The sequence below is a fragment of the Anas acuta genome, chromosome 3 (genome assembly GCF_963932015.1).
Source record: "Anas acuta chromosome 3, bAnaAcu1.1, whole genome shotgun sequence".
Lineage (NCBI taxonomy): Eukaryota > Metazoa > Chordata > Aves > Anseriformes > Anatidae > Anas > Anas acuta.
The window spans coordinates 17,281,890-17,307,008 of NC_088981.1; the positions used below are offsets into that span (position 1 = coordinate 17,281,890).

General features: G+C 37.7%; 1 protein-coding gene across 7 annotated transcripts in view; it reads left to right on the forward strand.

The window, feature by feature from the left end:
* The window catches only part of LCLAT1 (lysocardiolipin acyltransferase 1), a 91,179-nt gene that overhangs the window by 38,265 nt on the left and 27,795 nt on the right, over positions 1–25,119 (forward strand). For all 7 annotated transcript variants that reach the window (XM_068675889.1, XM_068675887.1, XM_068675888.1 and 4 more), the window contains one exon: positions 6,854–6,970. In XM_068675889.1, coding sequence (XP_068531990.1) covers positions 6,854–6,970 — 117 coding nt within the window. The remainder of the gene's footprint in view (positions 1–6,853; positions 6,971–25,119) is intronic.

Consider the following 25,119-nt stretch of genomic DNA (forward strand, 5'->3'; position numbering starts at 1 on the left):
TGTATGGGCAGTCCAGGGAAGATGCACTGCAGGACAGAGTGATGGGCTGGGATGGTAGGGTGCTGGTTTTTTGTTTTTTTGGGGGGCAGCTCTGCTGGCCTCTGATGTTGTAAACTGTCCAGTGTTTACAATGCTAGGTTCCTGTCAGTAATAAATGGCACCTTGGTACTCTGTGGTATTTCTTGGTGTTTCTTAGAAGACACTTTGTAGTAAGTTACAAAGTAGTAGAAAAAAAAAAAAGATTAAAAAAATTGTGCGTAATAAGATGTATAGGGACAGGCATGCGTGTACTCCCCCTTTTTTCAAAGTAAATAGCTATCCCTATGTAATGGTCTTCACAGGAAACATCAGCTCATATATTTTAAAATATAGAAGACTATACAAAAATCCCTTTGGAAGCTAATCCAACCAATGTTTGTGCAATATGTGTATAAACAAATGTCTTAATGTAATTTGTGTAACCTTTTGAAAAATGATTTTCAGAGAGCTGTTATATTATTGACGTGTTAGCATCTGTTGCAGCCTCATGTTCTGTCTTTTAAAATGAGAAATAAAGGTTTGTGCTGAATGGATGCTCAGTATCACAGGGAACATTTTTCAGAAATGGAGGGAATGTTTTCTGCTAACGACTTCTGATAACAAAATTCTTCTGGTGTTTAAAATTGAAAACAATGTTCCACATGTACTTCACTGAAAAGGAGAATTGCTGTGCAGCTCTATGCTACTATAATTTTTTATCCTTTCAGAGGCCACATGACAATGATAGATCTACTCCTCTTGATGATAAATTGTATAATGTTTTCTGGTATTTGAGAGTGAAAGATTTCAAGGGAATCAGAAGTATGACTGCTTACACATGGGCCACTGCCTAACCTCAGGTTGGTGAGGTACTTTGCATTGGAAGATGCTATGTAAATTTAAAAAGTAGTAATATCACAAACCCTGAACAATGTATTTGAAGACTGTACATGTATTTATAGGCTTTGAGGTAATGACTAGATAGTTATTTCTGATAGGTTGGTCATCTTTTCATTCTGGAATACTTCAAGCTCAAAGCTAAATTCATCAAAGGTATTTCATCATAACTGCTAAAAAAGAAGCCAAACTTTCTGAAGCTATGAAGAAAATAAGCAACTATAAGTATAATGCTTCCAGAAAGTTAAAATATAACCATTTTGCTCACTCTTTTGTTTTTCTAGGTGCTCCTTAGAAGACTCTATGTAGTAATTATTTACAAAGCAGTAACATTTAAAAGTGGCTATATTGCTCTTGGCCTGTTAAAGCCTCATTGCGTGTGTCTGCACCCCTAGATGGTCTCTTCTTCACACCAATTTTTCATTTTTTTCATGTTTCCTTCCTTGTGACATTCCCACAAATCTCTCCTGCTGCTGTCTCAGCACAAGGCATAATGTGCTGTGGCTCATCCTTACCAATACACGTGGTAACTGACAGATGGCTGCATGCTGTGTGAAAGCCTAAAAGGCTAAATACCTGTGGAGTTTATGCCAGCTTTTCACATCATTAAGATCTCTATTATTGGGGGTTCCCCTTTTGTTCTGACATTATTTTTTCTAAAATCTTCAGTGGAGCTTAATTACCTATGAAACTCTTGTCTCTGTCAAACTATGTTGGCAGGTGTCAGTAACTTCAAAAGTTAAGGGGGACTGGTACCATCATTTGAGAGTACTTGAAATCATAAGAGTATATGCATGCTTTTATCACAAGTCAGATTAAAGGAGAATATGGTATATAATATTCAAATTTCAGGTCACTAGTAGTAGGGGAAAAAAATAGTTGAGAGTTGATTAGAAGTAGTTATATTAAAGTTGTCCAAGTTGGCATTCCAGTAGAATGATGAGGGAAATTCATCACTCTTTTGGGTGACATCCAGCAAAATACATCAGTCTGGATAAAGATGAATATGTAAAAGCATGTGAGCTTTTTCAAGGTGAATTAGTACTGCTTACATGTTTCACAGGAAGCATAGCCTTATCTTTTTGTTGGGTATAGGTCTTCGAGCAGTAGATCCCAATATTCTTTAAATTAACACAAATGAAGCTTGTTACTGTATTTTGGCATCTTTCAAAGTCAAATTCTAGAAATTCTTGTTTTAATTCAAAACTAGATCATAAATTAAAAGTATAATCTGATACAATTTGGTTTAAAAATATTATGATTTTGTTCACTTTTTCTCCTCTGGTTTTCAGGGGGTTAAAAATCAGTTTTAACTTCCTAAAGATTTATAACTTGAAGATGAAGGAAATGTATTAGGCATAATTTCTTTGTCCTGTACACTTCAAATGAAATTCAGAGGTATGGTGCTTTTATGAAATTGCTGACATAGGAACTTTTCCAATAACTTCAAGCAATAATGCAATTAATGGGATTTACCAACATAATGTTTTAGATAAATAGGGAAAAAATGTAATCAAGTGATTACATTTGTGATCAAAGGCAGCATAGAAGAAAAAAAAAAAAAGAGGTTGTGGCTATAACCCTTAAATTCTTGTTCTGTGTAAGTTGACAAGTGCACTGCAGGCTGAAAAAGTCATTTTAAACTGAAAAATATGACTGCAGTAAACATGCAGGAAACAGATGACTTCGGTGGGCTTCAAATGATAATGCTTTTCTTGCAGTGTATCAACACAATGTAAGTGCTTGAATGCATCCTTGTTTCAGCACGTATTTTTGTAGGAGTACCTGTATAAAATCTGAGCTAAGTACTAATTTAATTTAAGAGTCACAGAAATTACTGCATAGTATGCAGGTTTAAAACGTTACCAAGTGACGTGATTGTTAACCTAAATAATAGGACGAGGCAACAGTGTAGGGAAGGTTTTACATCCACGTGTATGTAGTTGTTCTAATAAGGGTCATATCTGACACATACAGGATTTCCATGTGACTTTTAAAAAGAAGGAATTCCTCATGGCATTAACATTGAATGTTTGGCCTGTTTTGTCAATAAAGCTAAAGGAATGTGGCACAATCATAGCTGTTAGATGGGAGGTAGCAGACGCCCCTAGTTACACTGTACGCATTAGCATTTGAAATCTTGCTGGACACTTCTTGCCTTTAGAATTTGTATTGCTTTTGAAACCCATAAATGAAGTTTGTCCATAGAAATAAATCATTCTTCTTAGTCCTCCTTTTTATAGGAGAAAATGGAACCAAGGAGTTAAAATAAAATACAAAATGGACCTAATAGCAATGATGAGTAAAAAGTTAGGAGGTAGATTTACTTTGGCTTAATTACAGAGGAAAAAATGAAATATTTGTTTCTAGAAAGCAATGCTCACTCATTTTTTTTCTGAGTGAGGTATCGAGAGAGAATATTACCCTTAGCCAATGGATGTGAGTGACCTTTTGGGATGAGAGACACCTAAATCAAGCTCAGTTCCAGTCCCTGCTTCAAGAGCTGCTTTATGCAATTTGCATTAGAAGTGGTTAGAAGCAAAACACAGAACATATGTTTCCTCTTTTTAAGGAAGTATTCTTATTATCAGACTTGCAAAGGCATCCTACGCTTCTTTTTTTTTTTCTTTTTTTACTCTTTTGCCTACAAATATTGCAGTCTTGACTGCAGAATGCTGAAGCATCCACACGTTTTATAGCATTGACAGTGTAGCCTGGTCTGCTGATTAAGAGATTTTAAAGAGTTGTTTGTTATGTAAGTTCTCTTTATATATGAAGAGGAGGGGAGGATATAACATGTATTTCTAATTTCTTGGATCAGTTTTCTAAACTCTAGATTTCATATAATGTGGAACAACCACCTTATGGCCTTTTGCTGAACCCTGTACTAAGCAGACTTGCTCTGAATTCCCCCTAGAACATTTAGGCACTGGTGTCTCACACTCAGATACCAAGCAGCAATAGGTATAAAGGTACTTGCATCAGATAAGATAGCAGTCAGTACATTTGTATATAAATATTAGCAGAATAACATACTGGTGTTTTGTTTTGTTTTTCCCAAGTGCCAGGAAAGGCAGGATGGGGAGGAAGAGTATTATGCTTGCTTTTTCCTATAGTGAAAGTCTATCCTGTCCTTTCAGGATAGCATCAAAAACCCTTCAACCTTCCAAAATTGCTGTAGTTCTCCGGGTCTTCCTTTCTACCCTTTTTAAAAACAGGAGTGATGTTTCCCTTTTTCCAGTCACCGGGGACTTCACCTGACTGCCAGGACTTTTCAAATATGATGGAGAGAGGCTTGGCAGCTACATCAGCCAATTCCCTCAGGACCCTGGGATGGATGTCATCAGGCCCCATAGACTTGTAGCTGTCTATAAGTAGCTGAATTGTGTTGGCTAGAACACCATTGTCTGGCTGCTTATGTTTTTAGAAAGGAATTATAATAAAAGGAAATTTGGAAGACGTTTATGGATATTTACAGTGATTTTTTTCCAGTACAAGGAGGTGAATAAGGATATTTGAAGATGATTGCTTGAAGACAATGGGCAATGGAGGTCCCAAACCTTTTTTAAAGAGCAAATTAGTTCTTGTTTAGAAAAATAAGCTGCCTGTTTATTTTTCTTCTATTCATTTTTTTTTCCTGTGGTGCAAGTAGGATTGTTCTGCAAACACCAAGAAGTTTGTTTTTATCCTGCCCTTTGAAATACAGTTCTACTGAGTGGACATAAAGACTTATATCTCACAGCTTTGAGTGACCTGATTTGCAGATTGGAAATGTTCCAATTTGAAGAAGTTGGAAGTCCTTTGAAAGAAACAACACATTAGCTTAAAAACTTTGCTATAAATTAATTTCAAGCATGTACTTGAATCACCACAGAATCTGGAAAGAAGCTTTTGACTTGTCTGCTTTTAAAAGGAAAACTCCTTGTCATCAGTGTCATTTCATAAAGAGGTTAGGTTGCTGGGCTAATAGTATGATACAGTTATGGTTAAGAGGTAGAATCCAGCTTTTCAGTGGAACATTTAATAGTTACCAGATTGCTCTCTCCTATGCCACTCCAAGCCTTGATTATGACTACTTGTTCAAGTTTTGCCGTAAGAAGCAAGGATCCTAAAGGCAAGTTCCCTTCACTGATTCACCATAGTCTGTTTCCAAAACTGAATGAAGTAGTAGTCGTCTAGCAGACAAAAACAGGTACTCTGATCATATGATGAATGACGTGATGCATATGCCCAAGAAAAGATTAATTTATGTAGCCAACTATAATTTTAATATCTCACATTCAGTAATTTTAACAGTGCTTTTAAAAGAGGTAATATTCTCAAGTGTTTGTACATTTTGGAAATTTGGCAAGAATTAAATCTTTGGATGCTCTTTACTGAATTGCTTGCCTCCTGTGCAGTAGTTTTCCTTTCCTCCAAATCACATGGTCAGGAGAACTGTGCAGTAAATCTTATTATGGATAATCTATGTGGATAAAAAGCATATATATAACGTGTTACCTTGTACAGTTAATGATAGGTTACAGTGGAAAAATTCCTCAGTATACTACTATGGTATAGCATTTATTCATTGGTAGTTGCTCCTTTATGAGAGACCCACACTTGCTGGTAAACCCAAGAGCTCTTGTATTTTAGGGTAAAAAGAAAGATGGATCACTGTGAAAAAGGCATGTTATACTGCTGTTGCTGGTTTTTCCACAAGTGCTATTGCTCCTTTACAGGGAAAAATTATGATAAGTGCAAGGAAAAGAGCTTACCTATAAGTATCAATTCCGTTGAGTTATTAAGCAACGGTATGTTTTTCCACTGGTTTATTTTTCATCTCTGTTGAGGTTAACTGTGGGTACTTAGAGCTCTTTCTCCTGGAGAAAGATTATGTATTGCTTAGGCAATGATTTTGTTCCACAGATGTTGCTGGGATTTCATCTTTTACAACATCTGTAGGAGTCTATATAAATGCTAGTTATTAAAGAAGTTAGTTGAGAAAGTTGAATTTTTTCATGTTGCCATGGGAATGTTGTATATGTCCTTTCTCTTTCTGTCCAAGATGAGGTGCAGAAGTACCCATGGTGAAGGGGTAAGTGCAGCCAGCAGAGGCTTTTTGGCTGCTGACTTCTGCTTTGAAGAGTCTCTGTATGAGAGCATAAATTGCTTCCTCTCCGCTTGTCTTCATAAAAAGCACTTTGGTGTCTATGTCTTCCTGCCCTAGTGGGCTCTGTAAGCAGTTGTAAGAATTGGCTCTTAAAAACTTTTGTTTTGCTCTGGAGAGAATTCTTTTTGCCAGAGTTTTGAAATCCATGTGTCATAGGGTTTAGCCAGGTGGTTTTCCAGATCCTAACCCGTGTTGTGCGTACAGGAACAAGGATGTGTTGTGGCACTGAGCACTAGGTCAAAAAATTGTAGTGGGTTATGTGTGTGCAGCACAGGGTGATGAATAACATGTATCGAGTTCAAAATGAAGTAAAATACTGTTTGAATGTGTTCAATTAACTGTTTTCCTCCATTTAATGTTTTCTTTCCAAAATAAGTTTTCATTGAACTCAAGGTATTTCTATACGCAACGTCAAACCTATATTGCTGTACATTGTGTCTTTGAGTTTAAAAAACAGTTGGTGAAGTCATTAACACATTTCACTTTAAAACAGGCACTGAAGCCTAAGAAGATCTATTAAATTTTAATTTCTAGATTTCAGGTTGCATTTCAAAAATATGAAAGATTTTCTAAGTATTTTCTGAAAAGTAATAACACGGTAAAAAGGCTTTTCTTGCAATCCACATTGCTCTTCATAATACCCAAATATACATATCTAACCAGAAGCACTTTGCAGTCTGCCTCCGTCTGAAAAGCTGTTTCACATCTGTTCTGTGTGAACTGCTGTCATACAAGAATAATACATACACACTAATAGAAAATGGTAATTTTTATTCTCTCTTTCAGAAAGTACCAAAGCCCGCAGTAATGACTTTGCTGAAAAGAACGGACTTCGAAAATATGAGTACGTCTTACATCCGCGAACTACAGGATTCACGTTTGTGGTGGAATGTCTACGGGAAGGTAATGCTGCTCTGTGCTTGTGCACACTTCTTTGTCTTCAAGATAACCACTCTCAACACAATTGTAGAAGTTGATATTCACAAGGCTGCTTGAAGTGATTTCGGAGATGCTTTATGTATACTGATCACACAAAAAACGTTTTTGTTTGCAACCATACTTAAATGATTGTAACGTGGAGAGATTTGAGAGAGTTGATACGGGATGCTAATATCATCAGAAGATATGTATTGTACAAGATAAATATTTTTGCATTTTTTAAATAGTGTAGTTTGTTTAGCAGTCTACCTCAGGAAAATAGCAAAAAAGAACCCAAGAACCTTATTGTCTATACCTTTCCTTAATCCCAACAGGGTGGTTGCAGGGTTCAGTCTGAATGTGCAGACATGCTACACTGCTCTCTCTTAAAAGTAGAAGGAAAATCTTTTTGAGGGCAGAGAGCACACATTGGTGTGTTCAGTGGACAGCGGGAATGCTGAGCAACATGCAGATGCCCAGTGCTGCTAGCTTTTCGATGAAATGGTGATTTGGAGAAGCTGTGTGAAATATGAGTTATGTTGCTTGGCAGCTTAGTGGGTGAGAGAACGTGTGGTACTTGCTTTTTACCTAGAAATGATCTTCCATCCCTGTATTCATCTGGTGTTAGAAACTGAATCCAATTCCCAATATCAAGGGAGCAGAGTATAGAGGTGCAATTGCTTGTTAGAACGAAACATCTGGGGGTTGTTCTGGAAATGGGCATTTTGATGAGACTTCTGCCAGTCTCTAGGTCATAACTGTAACCATTATAATAATACTGATAGGGCAGCAATTCAAATACAGATGAGTGAATATTCATAGTACATATGAATGCATGGTTGAAGAAAATAAACATGATATAAACATGATATAAAGTGACTTATTTATAGGTTCATTCTTCTGGGATAAGTAATTCCAGATCTTTACCACATATTGGTTACTCTGCCTGCCAAAGAGAGAAGTTTGAGATTAGTAAAAAGAATAAGGACCTGCTGGTAGGTTTTTCCTTGCTAGAATCTTTGGCTTTTAGAAGTACGGTTGACTTGCATTTTACCACATTTCTACTGAGCAGATACACCAAAATCACAGCAAATACTTTGATATTTTGTCCAACTGGACACTCTCTGTAAAGCACTATGTATCTGTTTGACCACAGATATAGTCAATATATTTTTGACCATCTGACATTCAGCGGACATTTTCATGTACTTTGAATGTTTATTACTCAATTTGCTGTAACGAAAAAATTGTCATACGTGAAATTTCAAAAACTTGTTTTACTTAAAACTTTTCAGCACTAGATTAACCTATTGCATAATAATATTTCTAGGCTGGAATAAATTTTAAGTTAAAGGAATGATTTCAACCTGAAATATTATCAACTTAAAAAATAGTAGATTCTATATTTACCTCAGAAATGAGCTTTTATGGCTATACAGTCATTTTCTATTTTTATAAATACTTTTCTCTTGTACAAGAGATGCAGAGATTCTCTCTTGCATGAGAGATCTATGCAAATTTCCAGTGCTTTAAGCTCTACTTCTGTTTAAGGCAGGCAAACGTTATGTGAAATGTTAATGTCCCTCTAGCATTGAATTCACTAGTTATTTGGTACAACAATAGCCATTATAAGCTACAAACATTATAACTGTAGAGTATTAGGTAGTAATGTATGTGTGAGAATGCAGTTCAGCCTGCATTTTAAAATACTAATTTATTATTTACTAATTTGAGACTTGTTTTTCAGTTGTTTGCAAGTGTGCCAGATATGGACAATTTATGTGGAAATATTTTATTTATATGGACAAGCCAACTGTAGTCACTTTACATTAAAACACTTTCAAGTATTAGAGACCTGCCTCTATATACACTATTTTGTATATAAAAAGTAGACGTCCAGGTGGTCATCTGTCCAGGTATAGATAGCACATAGCATTGCTACCTAGCATTATCATCCAGCTCTGATTTGACTGATTATTTGTACTATTTGAGTGCCTTTCATACAATTCTAATTTCTGATACCAGCAGTAAGAAAAAATAAAAATAAAGTAAAAAACACCACAGGATTGTTAAGGACAGGGTGTTTACACTCTCTTTTCCATTTCTAAGGCTTGAAGTGTCTTAACTTTAGGTCTGAGCACGTTATTTTGCTCCCAAAATAGGCTGAGGAAGGGAGGGAAATGGCATAAGAAATGTAACTGGTTTTTGAATGTTAGAAAAAATAGTAATAATTTGACAAGAACACTGTTTAATATGCATGGATAGAATTACCTTTTATTACCTACAAATAACTATTAGTGACCCTTCTGAATAGGAAATGAAGAACTGGGGGAAAAAATACCTTCAGTTAAACGTTGCTTGTGTCTTAGCTAGGGAGTTGCTTCCTAGAGGAAGCACTAGCTATACAGTAACAACATAACCCTGGTGGCTGTCAGGGTTTTTGCTCTCCATAGGTGGCAAAAATTTCTGAGCCATGCAAATTGATTTTTGCCAGTGATAATGAACACAGATTCCTCTGGCCTTCTTCTCGCTCTTCTATGGTCATTATTTCAACTACCTGATTAAATTAAATTATTAAATGCTACTAAGGTGACTCCTAAGTAATTTCTGAGATTATGGGAGCTAAAAAAATATATATCTACTTAACCTCCACCAAACAGACTGGCAAGAAAATTCTGAATCAGCACCTGGTAAAAAATTATTAGAGCTTTCTGCTGCATTTCTTTGGGTAAGTAATTCCAGATCTTTACCACATATTGGTTACTCTGCCTGCCAAAGAGAGAAGTTTGAGATTATTAAAAAGAATAAGGACCTGCTGGTAGGTTTTTCCTTGCTGGAAGCCTTGCTTGGCAAGGAAGAGTTGAGAGGTAGTAGAACTAGTGAGCATAGGTGAGCATTTTTGGAAATACAGTCACATCATATTTTGATATAAAAAAGCAATGGAAAATGAACTCGAGACACCAAAATTAAGACTGCTCATGATTTACTTTTTTTTAAAGTCTTCATTACATACCTCTCTTCGATCATTGCCTAAATTCTTATCAAATCCCTTTTTTGAGCTTGCAACTCAGAGTAGATGTCACACACATGGAGTTACTTTTGGCAGAACTTGGGTTAAGGGAAATCTTTACAACCTGTGGGTTTTTGAAAAATGACAGAAATAATCAAAAATTTAAATAAGACTTTTATAAGCATGCCTCTAACAAGGTTAATTAAAATCACTTCTGGTTTATTTAATGATGTTCTGGTTTAAGATCCTTCTCTGAATGGTCAAGAAGGTTAATCAGAAATTAAGTTTAGCTTTTCAGGCCTGGTTGTATTTCATAAAGTTTTCCTAACATTTCGAATTATGTTGAAAGTTCACACGTCTCTAGTATTATGTTTCAAAGAGATTGAAAATTATACCTTTGAATTTGATTCAATACTGTCTGGATTCATTGAATTGCATATATTATCTTAACATAATATCTGTAATTGTAGTCAAAGAGTTAAGAGGAAAAAGTAGTTTATGAATGTTTTCTTAAACTTGCCTCATGGCTTTTAAGTATTTTCTCAGGACTAAATAAACAGTAAAGGTTCAGACAGAGCTAAGGTTTTAAAGCATCATTAGAAGATTGTTCGTACTTTTGCAGGCAATCATTTCTGTTAACATTAAATTTTAATTGACCTCTCTTTGCCACTTACTATATGTCTTTAATACCTGGATGTCATTCATTCCTTCAAATATAAATCAAAGTAATACTAATTTCAGAGGGCATTATATTTGTGTTTTTTAAAGGAAAATCAACACAGGTGTGACATGTGGGTTCATAATTAAGGGTTAAGGGCGGTATGGCTGAAGGTATAAAATACGCTGATTCCTGCTCTGACATGCAAAGTTTGTTTCCTCTTCACATAAACATTGAGTAAGGCATGCAGGTCTTGAGAACAGAAGAGTCTGCTGAGTTACCATCAGAGGTTTTATTTGGTCCAATGCAGTTTTCATGTTCGTGCCCACTTCATATTCTGTTTAACAGCGATGCAGTACATAGAAAGGACCCATATCACATCACAATAAGATCTAGATCTGTTGTTTTAATGAAAGCTATCCTCACTTTTTATAATCTAACAGATTTCTGACTCCCAGAATGATATGCTGGACCACTACCAAAGTCTCTGTGAGTTTTGTGGGGCCTGAGCTTGTATACTGACCGGCATTGATAAGCAGTGCAACCACTCAGACCAGCTCTGACCTGTTTCTCGTGATTGTTTTGTGTATGTGTCAACCGAAACCACATGGTTTGGAAAACAGGAAGGTGTAAGTGGCCACACGAAGTCCTCAATCAACTAATTTCACATGTATGTCTGCCAGATTTGCAAAGATTACGCAACAACTCTAAGATATCATTCCTCAATGCAAGGAAATTCTTTCTTCCCAAGCTGTTTTGCTCTGTGTATGTGTGCCTCCCAGAGTCATTTTATGAGTAAGACTGATAGTTAGAAATTGCAGAGCTGCTGCAAAAGAGCTTACAGCAATTCTTTAGCTGAAAATGCAGTATTAAAGCTTTACTGTTTGGCATTGTAACTGTAATTGTACTTTCATAAGAATTGGAACCTGTGCAGTAAATAGCATAGCCTTTGATGTAGAAAATTATCTTTATATAAATTGAAGCTTGTATGCCTTTTATGTTTTGGAAGAAAATTCATAATAAATTAGTTCATAAAAACAAACAAACAAAAACCAATCAAAGGCCTTGCTCAAAAATGTCCTTTTGTCACTGGGCAGGTCTGTGAAATTCAGTGATGTAGAAAATCCAGGGGAGACTCATGCTTTGCTGCAGGCAGTGACAGTTCTCTGTTCTCTCTGTAAGCAGGAGCATGGGAGAGGGCAGACTGACTTCTTCCAGAATTGTGCTAACCATCGATGATTACCAAATCTTGCAAACATCTGCATGAGCACACTTTGGCGTCATCTCAGAGCAAGCACCGGTTTTCTGTCAGATATTTTTCTGGCCTGTGATGCACATTTTTTCCTCCCCTCTCTTTTTTCATGTATTACTGGAACAGTATTCACCTCACCTCTGTGTCAAACAGCCCATTTTTTCAGTCATTCTAGGAAAGAGTTGTGTTTTTTTTCCAAGCTACTCTCATTTCTCAGACCCTTTCCTCTTTCCATCCTCCATTGTTTTCTGAGAACGGAGTGCAGCATTTCACTGCAGTATTTCCAGTATCTTCATGTCAGAACTGCTAGCTGTAGTGTTTGCAGTTTGACAGATTCTTGGGTTGTTACCTACACATCCGTACAACTCATAAGAAATATTTCAGGTTGTATGATCCTGAGCCTATCAACATCCGTCAACTGAAGTAATCTTCTTACGCTCTCTTACGTGTGCGTCATGGCTTGTGACAAGCAGATAAACCACATAGCAGATCATTTCCATTTACATTCACAGGTTATTCCTAGTAGCTGTGCTAACCATGTTAAAAAATATATATATATTTGCCAGCAGTTAGGGGTTTTCAGCATTTTCCCTTCACTCAGAATACACAGCGTCTGTGATAAATGTGTGCTAATGATTGGCAAATGGGGACTTCTTAATTTCTGCAACTGCAAGCCTAGCGTGATGGTAGCCTACCACATGGGTAGAAGTGAAGGTCTTGCTTGACAACAGACGAGTTCAGGAAAAAGATGGTTCAGTAAAAGCTAAATAAATCTCTTCAGAATTAAAGATGACATTCTGATTTGATGACATTCATGATCTGATTGATTGTTTAAATCTGTCTTCTCTTCAAGACATTTTAATGAAAGGTTATTCTGTTTGTTTAAGATTTTTGGCTAGATGGTGAAATGAATGTGTGTAATGAGGTATATCTGCTAGTCTAGACTTGGTCAGCATCTCTCTGGGTGCTTATTTCAAAAGGTCAGTCATCTGATCAGATGGCATTTGTTTCATTTTTTTTTTTCTTATAGTGTCCCTCACAGCAGTAAGGTTAGGTCAATGTAGTATCTTGGAATGCTTCTATGTTCCACTGAGTCCACACAAAACAAGAACCTGTCCCTTTTCTGGGCTTGTTCATGACATCCTTGTGACTGGCTTGATGCTAAGAAAGCCTACTGAATGCTGTAAAAATTATCAAGGGGATTTTTTTTGTGTGTGTGTGTGTCAGAATACTGAGCTTTTTGTATGTTTGTTTTTTTTTGTTTTGTTTTTTTGTTTGTTTGTTTGTTTGTTTTTTAGAGACTAATGGCTGCAGGACCTACAATAGGTGAGCCTCATGTAAAGTTCAAGTTTATTACTGCTTGCTCTTGTCAGGCCATGATCCATGATTTTGCAGGTGATGTTGGTTGTATTAGTAGTATAGTTATTGCTGAAGTAGAAATTAATTACTCTAAACGTCAGAATAGTATTGTTATCTATTTCACATGGCATTACCAGATGCTGTACACACCATATCCATTTCTCAGCTCTGTTTATTAATAAGGTAGATAATTGCTTCAAGAAGTCTTGAGCAGAGAGTAAACATACTTTTTTCAGGACAAAATACTGCTTTAGTTTCAGTTAGGAGATGATGTTTCCTGATGTGTTTTGTTAGAAAAATTGCATCTACACACTGAATAGACTAATCCCAAATCAGCGTTGTATTGTAGAGGAGATTCTCGAACATATTTAATGGATTACCCACTCTTCCAATTTTTGCAGATGCTGGCTCTTTTCACTTCCATCAAGTTGTTATAAATGTATTTTTTTATTTCTGATATCACTTTTCTATATGAGTAATTGCTGGCAGGGGAGAAGGTCCATGGAGTATCATTTCAGTTACTGAAAATGTTGGAACCCTAAAGTTGTTGATATAGCTATCAAATCTGTAAGATAGTAATAAAACTTGGAATCTCCTCTAGTTACAAAATTTAATCATCATTAAACTGTAAGCATTTTTTTTCTTTCATTCCTTAATACTGTTGCAGCTTCATCTCCTTCTCCCCTTTGCTCTCCTCCCAGTCCCCTGCCATTATTTTCAGGGTATACAAAAATTAGCCCAACGTCTTACTTTTCCAGGCTGACTCAGATCCCTGAGCTTGGCAGTCATTTGCACGACTCTGCTCCAGAGATGTTGAGAGCAGTTCCACATTCATGAGTCCTGGGTGTTGCTATGGTACTGATACTGCAAAACGAAAAACATACAAGGGCAGAGGAGCTTGGGAAAAATTGTAGTAGAGTATAAATGCTTTCTAAAATAGATTTTTATCAAAACACAAACTTCAGCATAAACTCAACTCTTCACCTTGTATGTAATCTGAAATATTGCTGTTTCAAGACATTTGTCAACCTTTTTCTGAACTGCAGGCTTCTGGAGGGAAGGAAATAATGTCTTTGCTGTTGATGTTCTCACCAAACTTTGGTAGAAGAGTTTCCCTCTGCTTGGAAGAGTTTCCCTCTGCTGTGTACCTGCCATGCCAATTCTTTGAAGATCTGTACAATGTGAATTAACTGTTATAATGAAGTATGTACAGATGCAAGGTTTGAACATATTTTCCCATAATGTCAGTGTCCTGTGGAATGGCTGTCAGCTGAGAACTGGAGAACTGAGTTTAATGTACATTTTCTGTAGACATCTCTCTCCCCAGTCCCATTTCTTACTGTAAAAAGCTAGTGCTTGTATCTTAAAATAAGCATCTCTGAAGTACGTATTATCTACATGTAGGTATATGAAACACTGATTTTTTTCTTTTGTGTTGCTAGTCATTGTTGATGTTGCAGTATAAGATTAAAAGCAAATGCTCTTAGTTATTATGAAACAGTTGCAGAAGCAGGGGCCTGAGCATCCTTCTGGTTGGCTCATGCTGATAACCAGTCCTTTGCTGCACTGAAAGGAGCCAGCCTGTCCTGATGGTTTGTGGCATTACGGAGACAATAAGCACATCTATTAGGAGAAAAGCATAATATGCACAATAAATAAAAAGAAAGACATTCTCAAAAACGCTCCAGACACTTTGGAATTTGTGAGCAGTGGCGCGATTGTGTTGCCTGGAAGTTGCTATGGGTACTGATGTTGAAAAGCCAAACACACAGACCTTAGGGACACAAGTCCCATTTAAAATCCTATAAGAATTACTGTTCTTTAAATCTGCTGGGATGCTTCTAAAAAAATCTTCCCTCAGAAGGATTCTTTGCCTGAGTGCTCTCTGGGTTCATCAGCAGCACCACTGTGATTTAACCAGTCCTTCTTCTGTCTTCACTTACCCAAAAAAAGCATTCCTTACAAAAGACCTGAAAGCTCCTTGGCTTTCTCTATGAACTCTTTGCTTTGCTCTTCTTATAGTATGGATCAAAGAAAGAAATGAAACATATGCTCAGCAGCTATGTGGCTCCTTCTTTTCTTCTCATTCTTTGCATATCTGTGAGGACTGTGTCTTTTTGAGGCAGAGATTTTGGTTTTGTGTGTCTGAAACAACCATCACACCAGTACACCAGTATTGTTGAAGCAGGTAGCAGTCAGTTAAGCTGCAGCTGTCTCACATAGTGCACGCTGCATGTCCACAGCATTGGAAATACCTAATAAACCTGTTAATAATACATTCCAAACAATGCTGAGAAGCCATGGAGATTGATTAGGATTTCTCCTACCTGTGGTGCTAATGAATTCAGTTGACATTACACACTGAGATATGCATGTAAGCATGCAATCATTTTTAAATTATATACATAATCCCTGATTTTTAATAGTTGTGTTGTACATGAGGAGAAAACATTTGGAAAGATTATTCACCTCCTTGATGGGATAAATTCTCTTGACTTTCAGTCCCATGCCTCTCACTGTTCCCCATGCATTTCGTAACCACCCAGCAGCATATTCTTTTTCACATGTTCTTGTTTGGATAGCAGTGAGCAGTGCAGAACTCATTAAAATCAAACAGGGAAATGCTGATAGAATATAATGAGTCCATGGCTTGCATGGTGAGGTTTCTCATGTAAGGTACACTATTGCTTACATACAAAGGTGTGTATATATGTAGGGGTTTTGATGGGCTGTTTTCTGTCTTACTTGAAAGTAAGTAAGGATGAGGATCACGTTTTAAAACCTTGTTAGTACAGTTAGAGAAAGAAATTATTTCTTATTCTTTGTGATTTTATGCAGTAAGGATATATCCCCCATAATTCTTTCAGGAGCAAAATGATTTCACTCTGCCACTCCCTCTGAACTGACTGAAAGCACCATAGCAAGATTAGGGCAGCATTACACACAAACCAAAAAACTTGTGGTAATGAAGCCAACAGAGGGTCCAGCTAGCTCAGAATATGACCAAAGTGAGGACACTCAGTCTGCAAAATATCCTGGAGCGTCCTTAAACCAGGTTGGCAGTGCTGCTTTTCAGAATGAGTTTGACTGTCTTGCTCCCTTGCCTCCTCTTAACTGACAGAGGAACCCAGTTGAGAAGGTACATGTGGCTTGAAAAAAATCCAGGATTCACTAGCTGCATGCTCTGTCTTGACCTACAAGTCAATAGCCTCATAAGGTAATGCATGTTTTCAAAGTAAAATAAAGAAAAGGGTTGAATGCTCAGATTGCATAACTAAATGCCCAGAAACAAGAATTTCAGAAAGTGAGATTGAATGTAGCCCTCTTGTGGTGTATGCTTTTGAGTGAGAGAAGAAAAGTGTTTTTGCCAGTCTGGTAATTTCATTGTTTTAGTTAAGGAGTTCTTGCAAATACAAAAGGATGAAAGTTCTGAAGATAGATGAAAGAAACAAGAGGGATTTGAGGATGTATACTGTGACAGTGCATTATCAAATCCAGATCTTATAAATAAAATAACGTTTTATATCTATGCATAATCCAGACTACATTTTAGGGAGCAGTGCAATATCAAATGAGTTATTTGAATAGGTTATAAAACAAGCATCTCCTAGCTCTCAGGTTTCATTCTCTTTAAAAAAAAAAAAAAAATCATTCCAGTTTTCAAGTTGCTATGTTTCTTCACTGACTTTCTTTACTAAATTGTATTTCTTCTTTATGAAGCAGAAGCATCATGTTGTATTTTCCTCCAGGAAAATGTCCAGGAATGTCGTAATTTTCTATGTATACCTGGTGTGGACAAATACCAAGACTAGTTATCTTGAAAAGGAATACCAGTATAGTTTTTATCCCAAAAGTATAACACTTCACAAAAAGATTTCTGTTTAAAAAAATAAATAAAAAAAAAACAAAACACAAACATAACACTAAGAAGCAAATTATGAACAAATAATAAGATGATGAATAACATGCTCAATGGCTTTTGTAACAAGATAAACAAAGGCTATTGAAAAACCTTGCTATTTTCTGAACAGCCTTGAATAATATGGACCCCACTGACAAACTTGCTGTCTTTAGGCCAGTTTGCCAGCTGGTGGCTCTCAAAGGAATTTGTTTTGAATGTGTTATGTGCTTGAGTTATCATGTCTATCAGAACTGAAAGGAGACCACTGTCGAGTAAAGCTGCCAAAGGAAGCGGGATGGACAGTAAAGGCTCTACCAGAACTTTGAATGGCGTGCTGGGCAGGGTGCAGGAATCTGGGGTAAAGGGTCCTGCTTGTGCATGCAGTTGTAGCTTTTCCATGAATTTTTGTCAGAATTTTAAAGTAAATGAATGCAACACCAGGTCTAGAAAGGAAGTATGAATTAATTTCCACAAGGGGAAAAACAAAAAACAAAACAAAACAAAAAAAAAACACACACACACACACAAAAAAAAAAACAGGTAGTCTTTTTATTAACCAAAGATAAATTTTGGTCCAAAGTGCCTAGCCCAAGAGCAGTAGATGTGAGCACAACTTAGTCCCAAAGCTGTAAACTGCTGTAAGCATCTTAGTAAGGAGGAAAATGACAGAGTTGTTGGTATCAGGCCTGTGCCTTGGCTATTGCAGTACCTCAATATTGCTTAGTCTTTGTGTACTAAGAATAGAAACATTGGGTTTTGTGGGAGGAAACAACAGTTCTATCATATTTCATGTTTGAGGTAAGAATTCCTTTGCAGGGATTTTTCTGGAATTTGGTGCAGTTGTTAGGTAATTCTAATGTCTGTTTTGTTGTTCAACTCTCTATGTCCTTCGCTTGTTGAAAATGGTGGAAAATTTCAAACTATACTGGGATAAAGTTCTGGATCTGTCATTGTGCAAGACAAAAATTATATAATATTTTTATACAAAAAAAATATAATATTCTAGTGTTTCAAGTAGATATTCTTGATCTCAGTGAAAATTCCTCTGTCTTGTATGTCCAAATGTTGGAATAGGTAGAATGACTTGAAGAGAAGGTAATACAAAGAAGGTGAGAGAAGGTCAGCATTTAGTTGTCTGTGTTGAATGCTTGTTTAACTTCAGGAGACTGGATGCCTATCACATAAATGGAATGTGCATCCCCTTTAAGTATAGTAGATCAGAAAAAAGTATGAAGACACAGGAGAGGTGAAGATGGGTAGGAAGTTGCTATTCATCTGCTGAATGAAAACTTGATGTTAAATAACATCTTATTATGTTTCACTGTTCGGAATGTGGTAAGGGTTGCAGGCACTAATTATCTAGCAATGGATGGTGACATGGAAATATATTAAATATACACAGATAACCATGAATGCTTGATGAATGCAAAAGAATCTAATTTTTATGTAAATTAAGCAATGTTGAAAGTGGCAATATAATAAGCAACAACACTGTTTTGCATTTGAATAGAACAAAGCAGCACATTCATGCTTGAAATAGATCCTTTCTTCTTAAATCTTCTTTTCCTGAGTAGGTATTTTAATGTATGTTTTACACAGAGTAGAACTGTGGTCTTCATAAGTATTGTCTTGTACAGAAACAGACAAGTTAACCTGTCAAAAGCCAATTTAGTTCTGTGTTGGGTGTCATGTCACCATTTATTGTTTTCAGTGATTAAAGGGACTAGTGTTGAAACAGTGTGATAAGCAGTCATAGTTAATGCCAAGATTTTGAAAAGAGTAGCTTATTTCCAAACCTTCGTGGAAGTAATGAAGGGGTGCTTCCCACCAGCATATGGGCTGGGCTGGCAGAGGTGGAGATAGTGTCAATCCAAGGGTGGCTGAACTGTGTAGCTTCTCCAGGTGAACAACTCCAGCCAAAATTCAGTCAAGAGCTAGCTTGTTATCTGCAAGACAGGAAACTCATTCGTGGTGGTTGAGTGTGCTTAGCCTGACTCCATATGCACTTTTTATTTATGCTGCTTGCTTGATTCATGTCAGAATTGCCCATGAATATATAAAAAATATATATATAATATACAAATCTAGACTATATACAGGGTGTTTTTTTTGAGTCTCTTCAAGCTGTAAGTCTTTGGAGTGAGGCTATTAAAACAATTCTTAATTGCATATTAATATGCACAGGTGTAAACAAAATTCAGAAGCTGTTCAAGAACCTTTGGCACATTTCAGTGGAAAGCATATGGCTATTCAATTTTGATATACAAATCCCAAAGCATTTAGATCAGCATCTGCCAAATTGTTTGTCATGACAATGTTCAGCTTGGAGCAGAAAATTTAGTCCTATTCCTTCTTTCTAATCTACTGCTGAATTTGATTAGTTTAGCCACTATTCAGCCTTCAGTAAGACAGGAGCCCTTAATCAGTGGTAAATGTACTGTCAGAGGCATGCAGGACACAATCATTTGCCTGTATGTTTTGCAGTTCTAGGTATTAAAAGGTAATTGAAATGGCTGTGCACAAGTGTGTTAGGGATGCTTTAAAAAATAATAGAAGCATCAACTGAATTTTGTAATGCCCAAAATAAGACTACTGTTATCATAAACAGTTGGTATGTGCAAACGTTGTAGTTGAGGCTTTAACACTTGTGCTGCAAGTCAGAATGGCAAAATCCTATTTCTTTTCTTTGCTTCTTTGAAATGTACAATTTTTATATGTTCAAGTCCAAAATGAATGATTAATTTCATTTTATGAATGCCTGAGAAACAGAATCAGAAAAATTATAGTGAAGTACCTTTACGGTTGCTAATGAGTACTGCTATAATAATTCTAGAGCTCTAAGAATTAGTCAGAGAGCTTTACAGTTTTGAATCTTTCTTACAAAATCAGGTCTGGGCTTTAAAAGCAAATGAAACCTTTCGTATTTGAAGGGTTAGTGTATTTTTTAAGGGCGAGGCCAGATTTGATTTTTTTTTTTTTTTATCACTTTTCAGTTATAAAAAACATAATGCTTGGCAAATTTGGCACTCAAAGTCAGCAAATATCACAAAGCTGTTTGTGGAATCTTATTTTGGCTTTCTTATACCTATATACAAGATGATCTGGTTCTTAACTAAATGGTTGCATGCCATTCTTCCCCACACACATCCTTTCCTTCAATGAGCACTCACTGAAGGAGCAACTTTTAAATATTTTGTTTTCTCCTCGTCTTCAGTGTATGGCCCCAGGGCTTATGTACTGCACATTTCAAGCTCTTCTCTGAAAACAGAATGTTCATATAATCATTTCTGCTGCTTGCTGCTGTAGTACAAGAGTGCTTCATGATCTTAAAGGAATTTATTTTCACTGTGTCTGTATTTATCTCACACACGTGGGAAATTGAAGCCCAGCCAAATTAAGGTCAGATTTACTGCCTGGTTTTAGGTACCTATGGAGTTATTTTACAGTCATAGTGCTTTCCATGTTCAAAGCAGAGCTTCCCCTGGCTGCATTCGGGAATGCCCAGCAGTACTGTAAAACTCGCCCTAGAAACTTTCAGTCAGACAAATGAGAAGATGAGAAATTAAAGTCTATTTATGAAATAGGCAGAAATTCTCCAGAGTTTCATTTAGCATTAAATGGATTGAGACTCGACCACTTTTGTGGTTTAACCTGGCTGGCAGCTAAGCACCACACAGCCGTTCACTCACCTCCCTTGCCCCTCCCAGTGGGATGGGGAGAGAATTGGAAAAAAAAAAAAAAGTAAAAGCTTGTGGGTTGAGATAAAGACCGTTTATTAGGACAGAAAATAAAATAATAACAATAAGGGTAATAGTCCTACCTACTAGTAATGTATATAAAGCAAGTGATGCACAGTGCAACTGCTCACCACCTGCTGACCAATGCCCAGCCCATCCCCAGCAGCCAGTCCCCCCACCCCACACAGCCCCCCTATGTTAATTGTCCAGCATGATGCCAGATGGGATGAAATACCCCTTTGGCCAGTTTGGGGCAGCTGTCCTGGGTCTGTCCCCTCCCAGCTCCTGCTGTACCCCCAGCCTGCCCGCTGGCAGGACAGAGCAAGAAGCTGAAAAGTCTTTGGCTTTTCAGTCCATCAGCGTGTGATCAACATTATTCTCTTCCTAAATCCAAATCACAGCACCATACCAGCTACTTTTCCTTGAACACCCCCAGGGACGGTGACTCCACCACCTCCCTAGGCAACCCATTCCAATGCCTGACTGCTCTTTCCAAAAAGATATTTCTCCTCATTTCCAACCTGAACCTTCTCTGGTGCAACTTGAGGCCATTCCCTGTAGTCCTATCACTGGTAATCTGTGAGAAGAGGCTGACCCCCAGCTCCCCACACCTTCCTTTCAGGCAGTTGCAGAGAGCAATGAGGTCTCCCCTGAGCCTCCTCTTCTCCAGACCAAACACCCCCAGCTCCCTCAGCCGCTCCTCACAGGACTTGTGCTCCAGGCCCCTCGCCAGCTTCGTAGCCCTTCTCTGGACACACTCCAGGGCCTCGATGTCCTTCTTATAGTGAGGGGCCCAAAGCTGAACACAGTATTCGAGGTGTGGCTCCACCAAACCAGAGTACAGGGGACGATCACCTCCCTGCTCCTGCTGGCTGCACCATTCCTGACACAGCCAGGATGCCGTTGGCCTTCTTGGCCACCTGGGCACACTGCTGGCTCATGTTCAGGTGAGCATCAACCAGCACCCCCAGATCTTCTTTGTCTGCACAGCTTTCCAGCCACTCCACGCCAGCTGGATTTCCCTCTGTTCACCACCACTCTCTGGGCCCGGCCATCCAGCCAGCTTTTACCCCAGCACAGAGTGTACCTGCCCAAGCCATGGGCTGCAGCTTCTCCAGGAGAATACTGTGGGAGACCGTGTCAAAGGCCTTGCTGAACTCTAGGTGTACTATGTCAGCAGCCTTTCCCTCATCCACCAGGGGGGTCACCCAGTCATGGAAGGAGATGAGGTTGGTCAGGCAGGACTCGTCTTTCATGACATGCTGGCTGGGCATGATCCTCAGCTTGTCCTACACACGCTGTGCGATTGCCTTCAAGATGATCTGTCGCATCACCTTTCCTGGCACCAAGGTCAGGCTGACAAGCCTGTAGTTCCCTGGGTCCTCTTTACAACCCTTCTTATAGATGGGCATCACATTAGCAAGTCTTCAGTCAGACAAGATCTCTGGATGGTCATGACCGCTGATAGATGATGGAAAGCAGCCCAGCAATCACATCCACCAACTCCCTCAGCACCCTCGGGTGGTTCTCATCTGGCCCCATGGACTTGTGACAGTCCAAGTGGAGCAGCAGGTCTCTAACTGTTTCCACCTGAGCTAGGAGTGTTTTTTCTGCACCCCATCCCAGACTTTGCTAGTCAGACCAGTTATCTCCAAGGATAAGTGGTCTGACTGGTAAATACAGATGTAAAGAAGGCATTAAAAACCTCAGCATTTTCCCTATCCTCAGTAGTCATGTACCCCACCATGTCCAGTAAAGGATGGAGATTCTCCTTGGCCCTCTTCTCCCCATTAACAAATTTGTAAAAACATTTTTTGTTATCCTTTACCATATTGGCCAGGTTGCGCTCATGCTAGGCTTTAACCTTTCTCATTTTTTCCTTGAATATGCTTGCAACTTCCTTGTACTTTTCCCGAGTTGCATGTCTCTTCTTCCACTGAACATAAATTCTCTTTTTCTCCCTGAGACTCAGAAAAAGAAGGTCTTTTCTTTAGCTTTAGTCTTTAATGTAGCTGAATTGCTTTAGCTGTGATTGTGGTACCCCGTCTTCCCTTCAGAGAAATTAATCTGAGGCTAAAAGAGCCCAGAAATTTAAACCACTGCAGTCCAAGCGGCTTGAACTTGATGTTCTGTGTAGCAGTTATAGCAAGGTATTGTAATGAGAGTCCTGGGAAATTGTAATGTGGAGGTACTAACTCTACCTTGCAGGAAAAGAAATTGGTTGTTGCCATCTGAGTTATTTCATACTGATGTGAAATGGGTATTCAGGAACTGTATTTTTAGACCAAATAACCCAATCTGGACTGGACAGCTTGTCCTACTTTAATTTTTGCTTGATCAGGAGAACGTATGATATGTTGGCATTGCACTGTGCAGACTCAATCCAACCAAACCATCTAAGGCTAGTTTGTTAGGATATCGTCTTGTAATATGAAATGTCTTTTTGTGAAAAGAATGTGAAGAATTTTATTACTAATAATGGCTTACCCTTTATGGCTAAAGTTGTTTTGCTCCCTTCCAAGATGAATGCAGTTGTCACCGACTCCAGGGAGGATCTACTGCTTTTCTGTCTGCTTGCTCTTTCAAGACTGGCTCCTTAGCTCTGTAGAAATACATAAAGCTTTGCTGAATTACATCCAGTCAAGAATTTTCAAATATCTGAGAATACATTTGTTTTAACCAGAATATTGGGGTTTGCACTGTGGAGGTTCAGGTTTTTATTTTTCAGCCGAACTTCATTAAAACAAAGCAGGAACAGATTCTAAAGTTAGCTTGCATCTGAACAAGTTGCAAAACTTAGAGGGAGATGATAGAGGTAATTTTTATTCCACACAGAAACTAACCAACATCATAGATTTATATGCATTTGAGCCAGTGCTGCCACCTGGGAAAAATACAGGAAAAGGACTGTTTTTCAACTGCTGTATTCTTTTTGATACAATTCACCATTTGGCCTGCAAATGCTGGTGTCAGCAGTGCTCGTGGGGGAGGAATGTGGGATGCCAATATGAGATTGAAGCTGTTGTATTTTGATGGCAATGCCAACTTAATTGCTACAGCTTAACCTAAGCAGCAGGACAATTGGGCAAGTTGACAAAAGAAAAATAATGAATTCTTGAAAGTTGGCACCTGAGGTAGACACCTGGCAAGTCCAGATCTCCACAAAACCTCCTTGCCTTCATGTATCCTCTAGGCTGTAAAATAAATTGGTAAATTTGGCCTCTTGGAACTTCGTATATGCTATAAAATTACAGATGTTGTATGATTGAAGTCCTCTTCTGTTTATTAAACAACAGGAGTAAGAACAAAAACAAAATGTTCTACTACTTGTGGCTGTTATCGTGTAATTAAAAGTATGTCACTTGAAATTAGTAGAATAGCAATATCCCATGCTTTGTAATGGCCATCATAAAGAAACAGGTATGATAAAATCATGAAATGGTTTATGCCATGCTGTATTTCATACGACACAGGATCGTTCTGAGATTATCAACTGTCCAGCTCACACCAGAAAACCAAACAAAATTCCTTCAAGAGAAATGAGGTAACTTTTGTACTTTGTTTGGTATTTTTCCCAACAGTTACAATTTTTGTGTTGCTTAACTGAGAGATCACATAATAGCAGTTTAATGCATGAGCATTTTAAAAAGAGCACTAAAAGCCAAATGCCTGCATACAGCAAACTTTCTATAAAGAGTCACAGTTCAGCTGTCTACCAGTATGGTTGTGGGGGGGAGAAAGTGGCTTTCCTTATGAACATCCCAAGAGTTCAGCTTTTCAGAATTGCATTCACAGGATTGCTTTTAAGATTTGAAGATTAATTATTTTCACCTATAATATAAAATCTTTTGCCTAGGCTGATTGCTGTTCTGGAAAATCAAGAAATCAGCTCATTTTGTACTGACCTGTATAGCTTCCCTGAAAGTATCTATTGATTTGAAATTCCTGAGGAAATACATAGTCAGTTGAAATAAGTGAATATGTTTTTGAAAGACAACAAAAGAATGGCTTACAAGGTTTACATCCTTGTAAAACGGTGATAACCCTTCTCTGAATTTCCAAAAGAGAGAGCCACTATTGTTTTTTCTTGGCAGGAACTTGAAATTCAAAGCCTTCCCCAGTAAAGGGTTTCCTCAGAATGATGTCTTTTAAAGTCTATTAATCCACTGAAGGTTTTGATACCATTTCTTACATAAGGATTTTGTTTGGGAAGACAA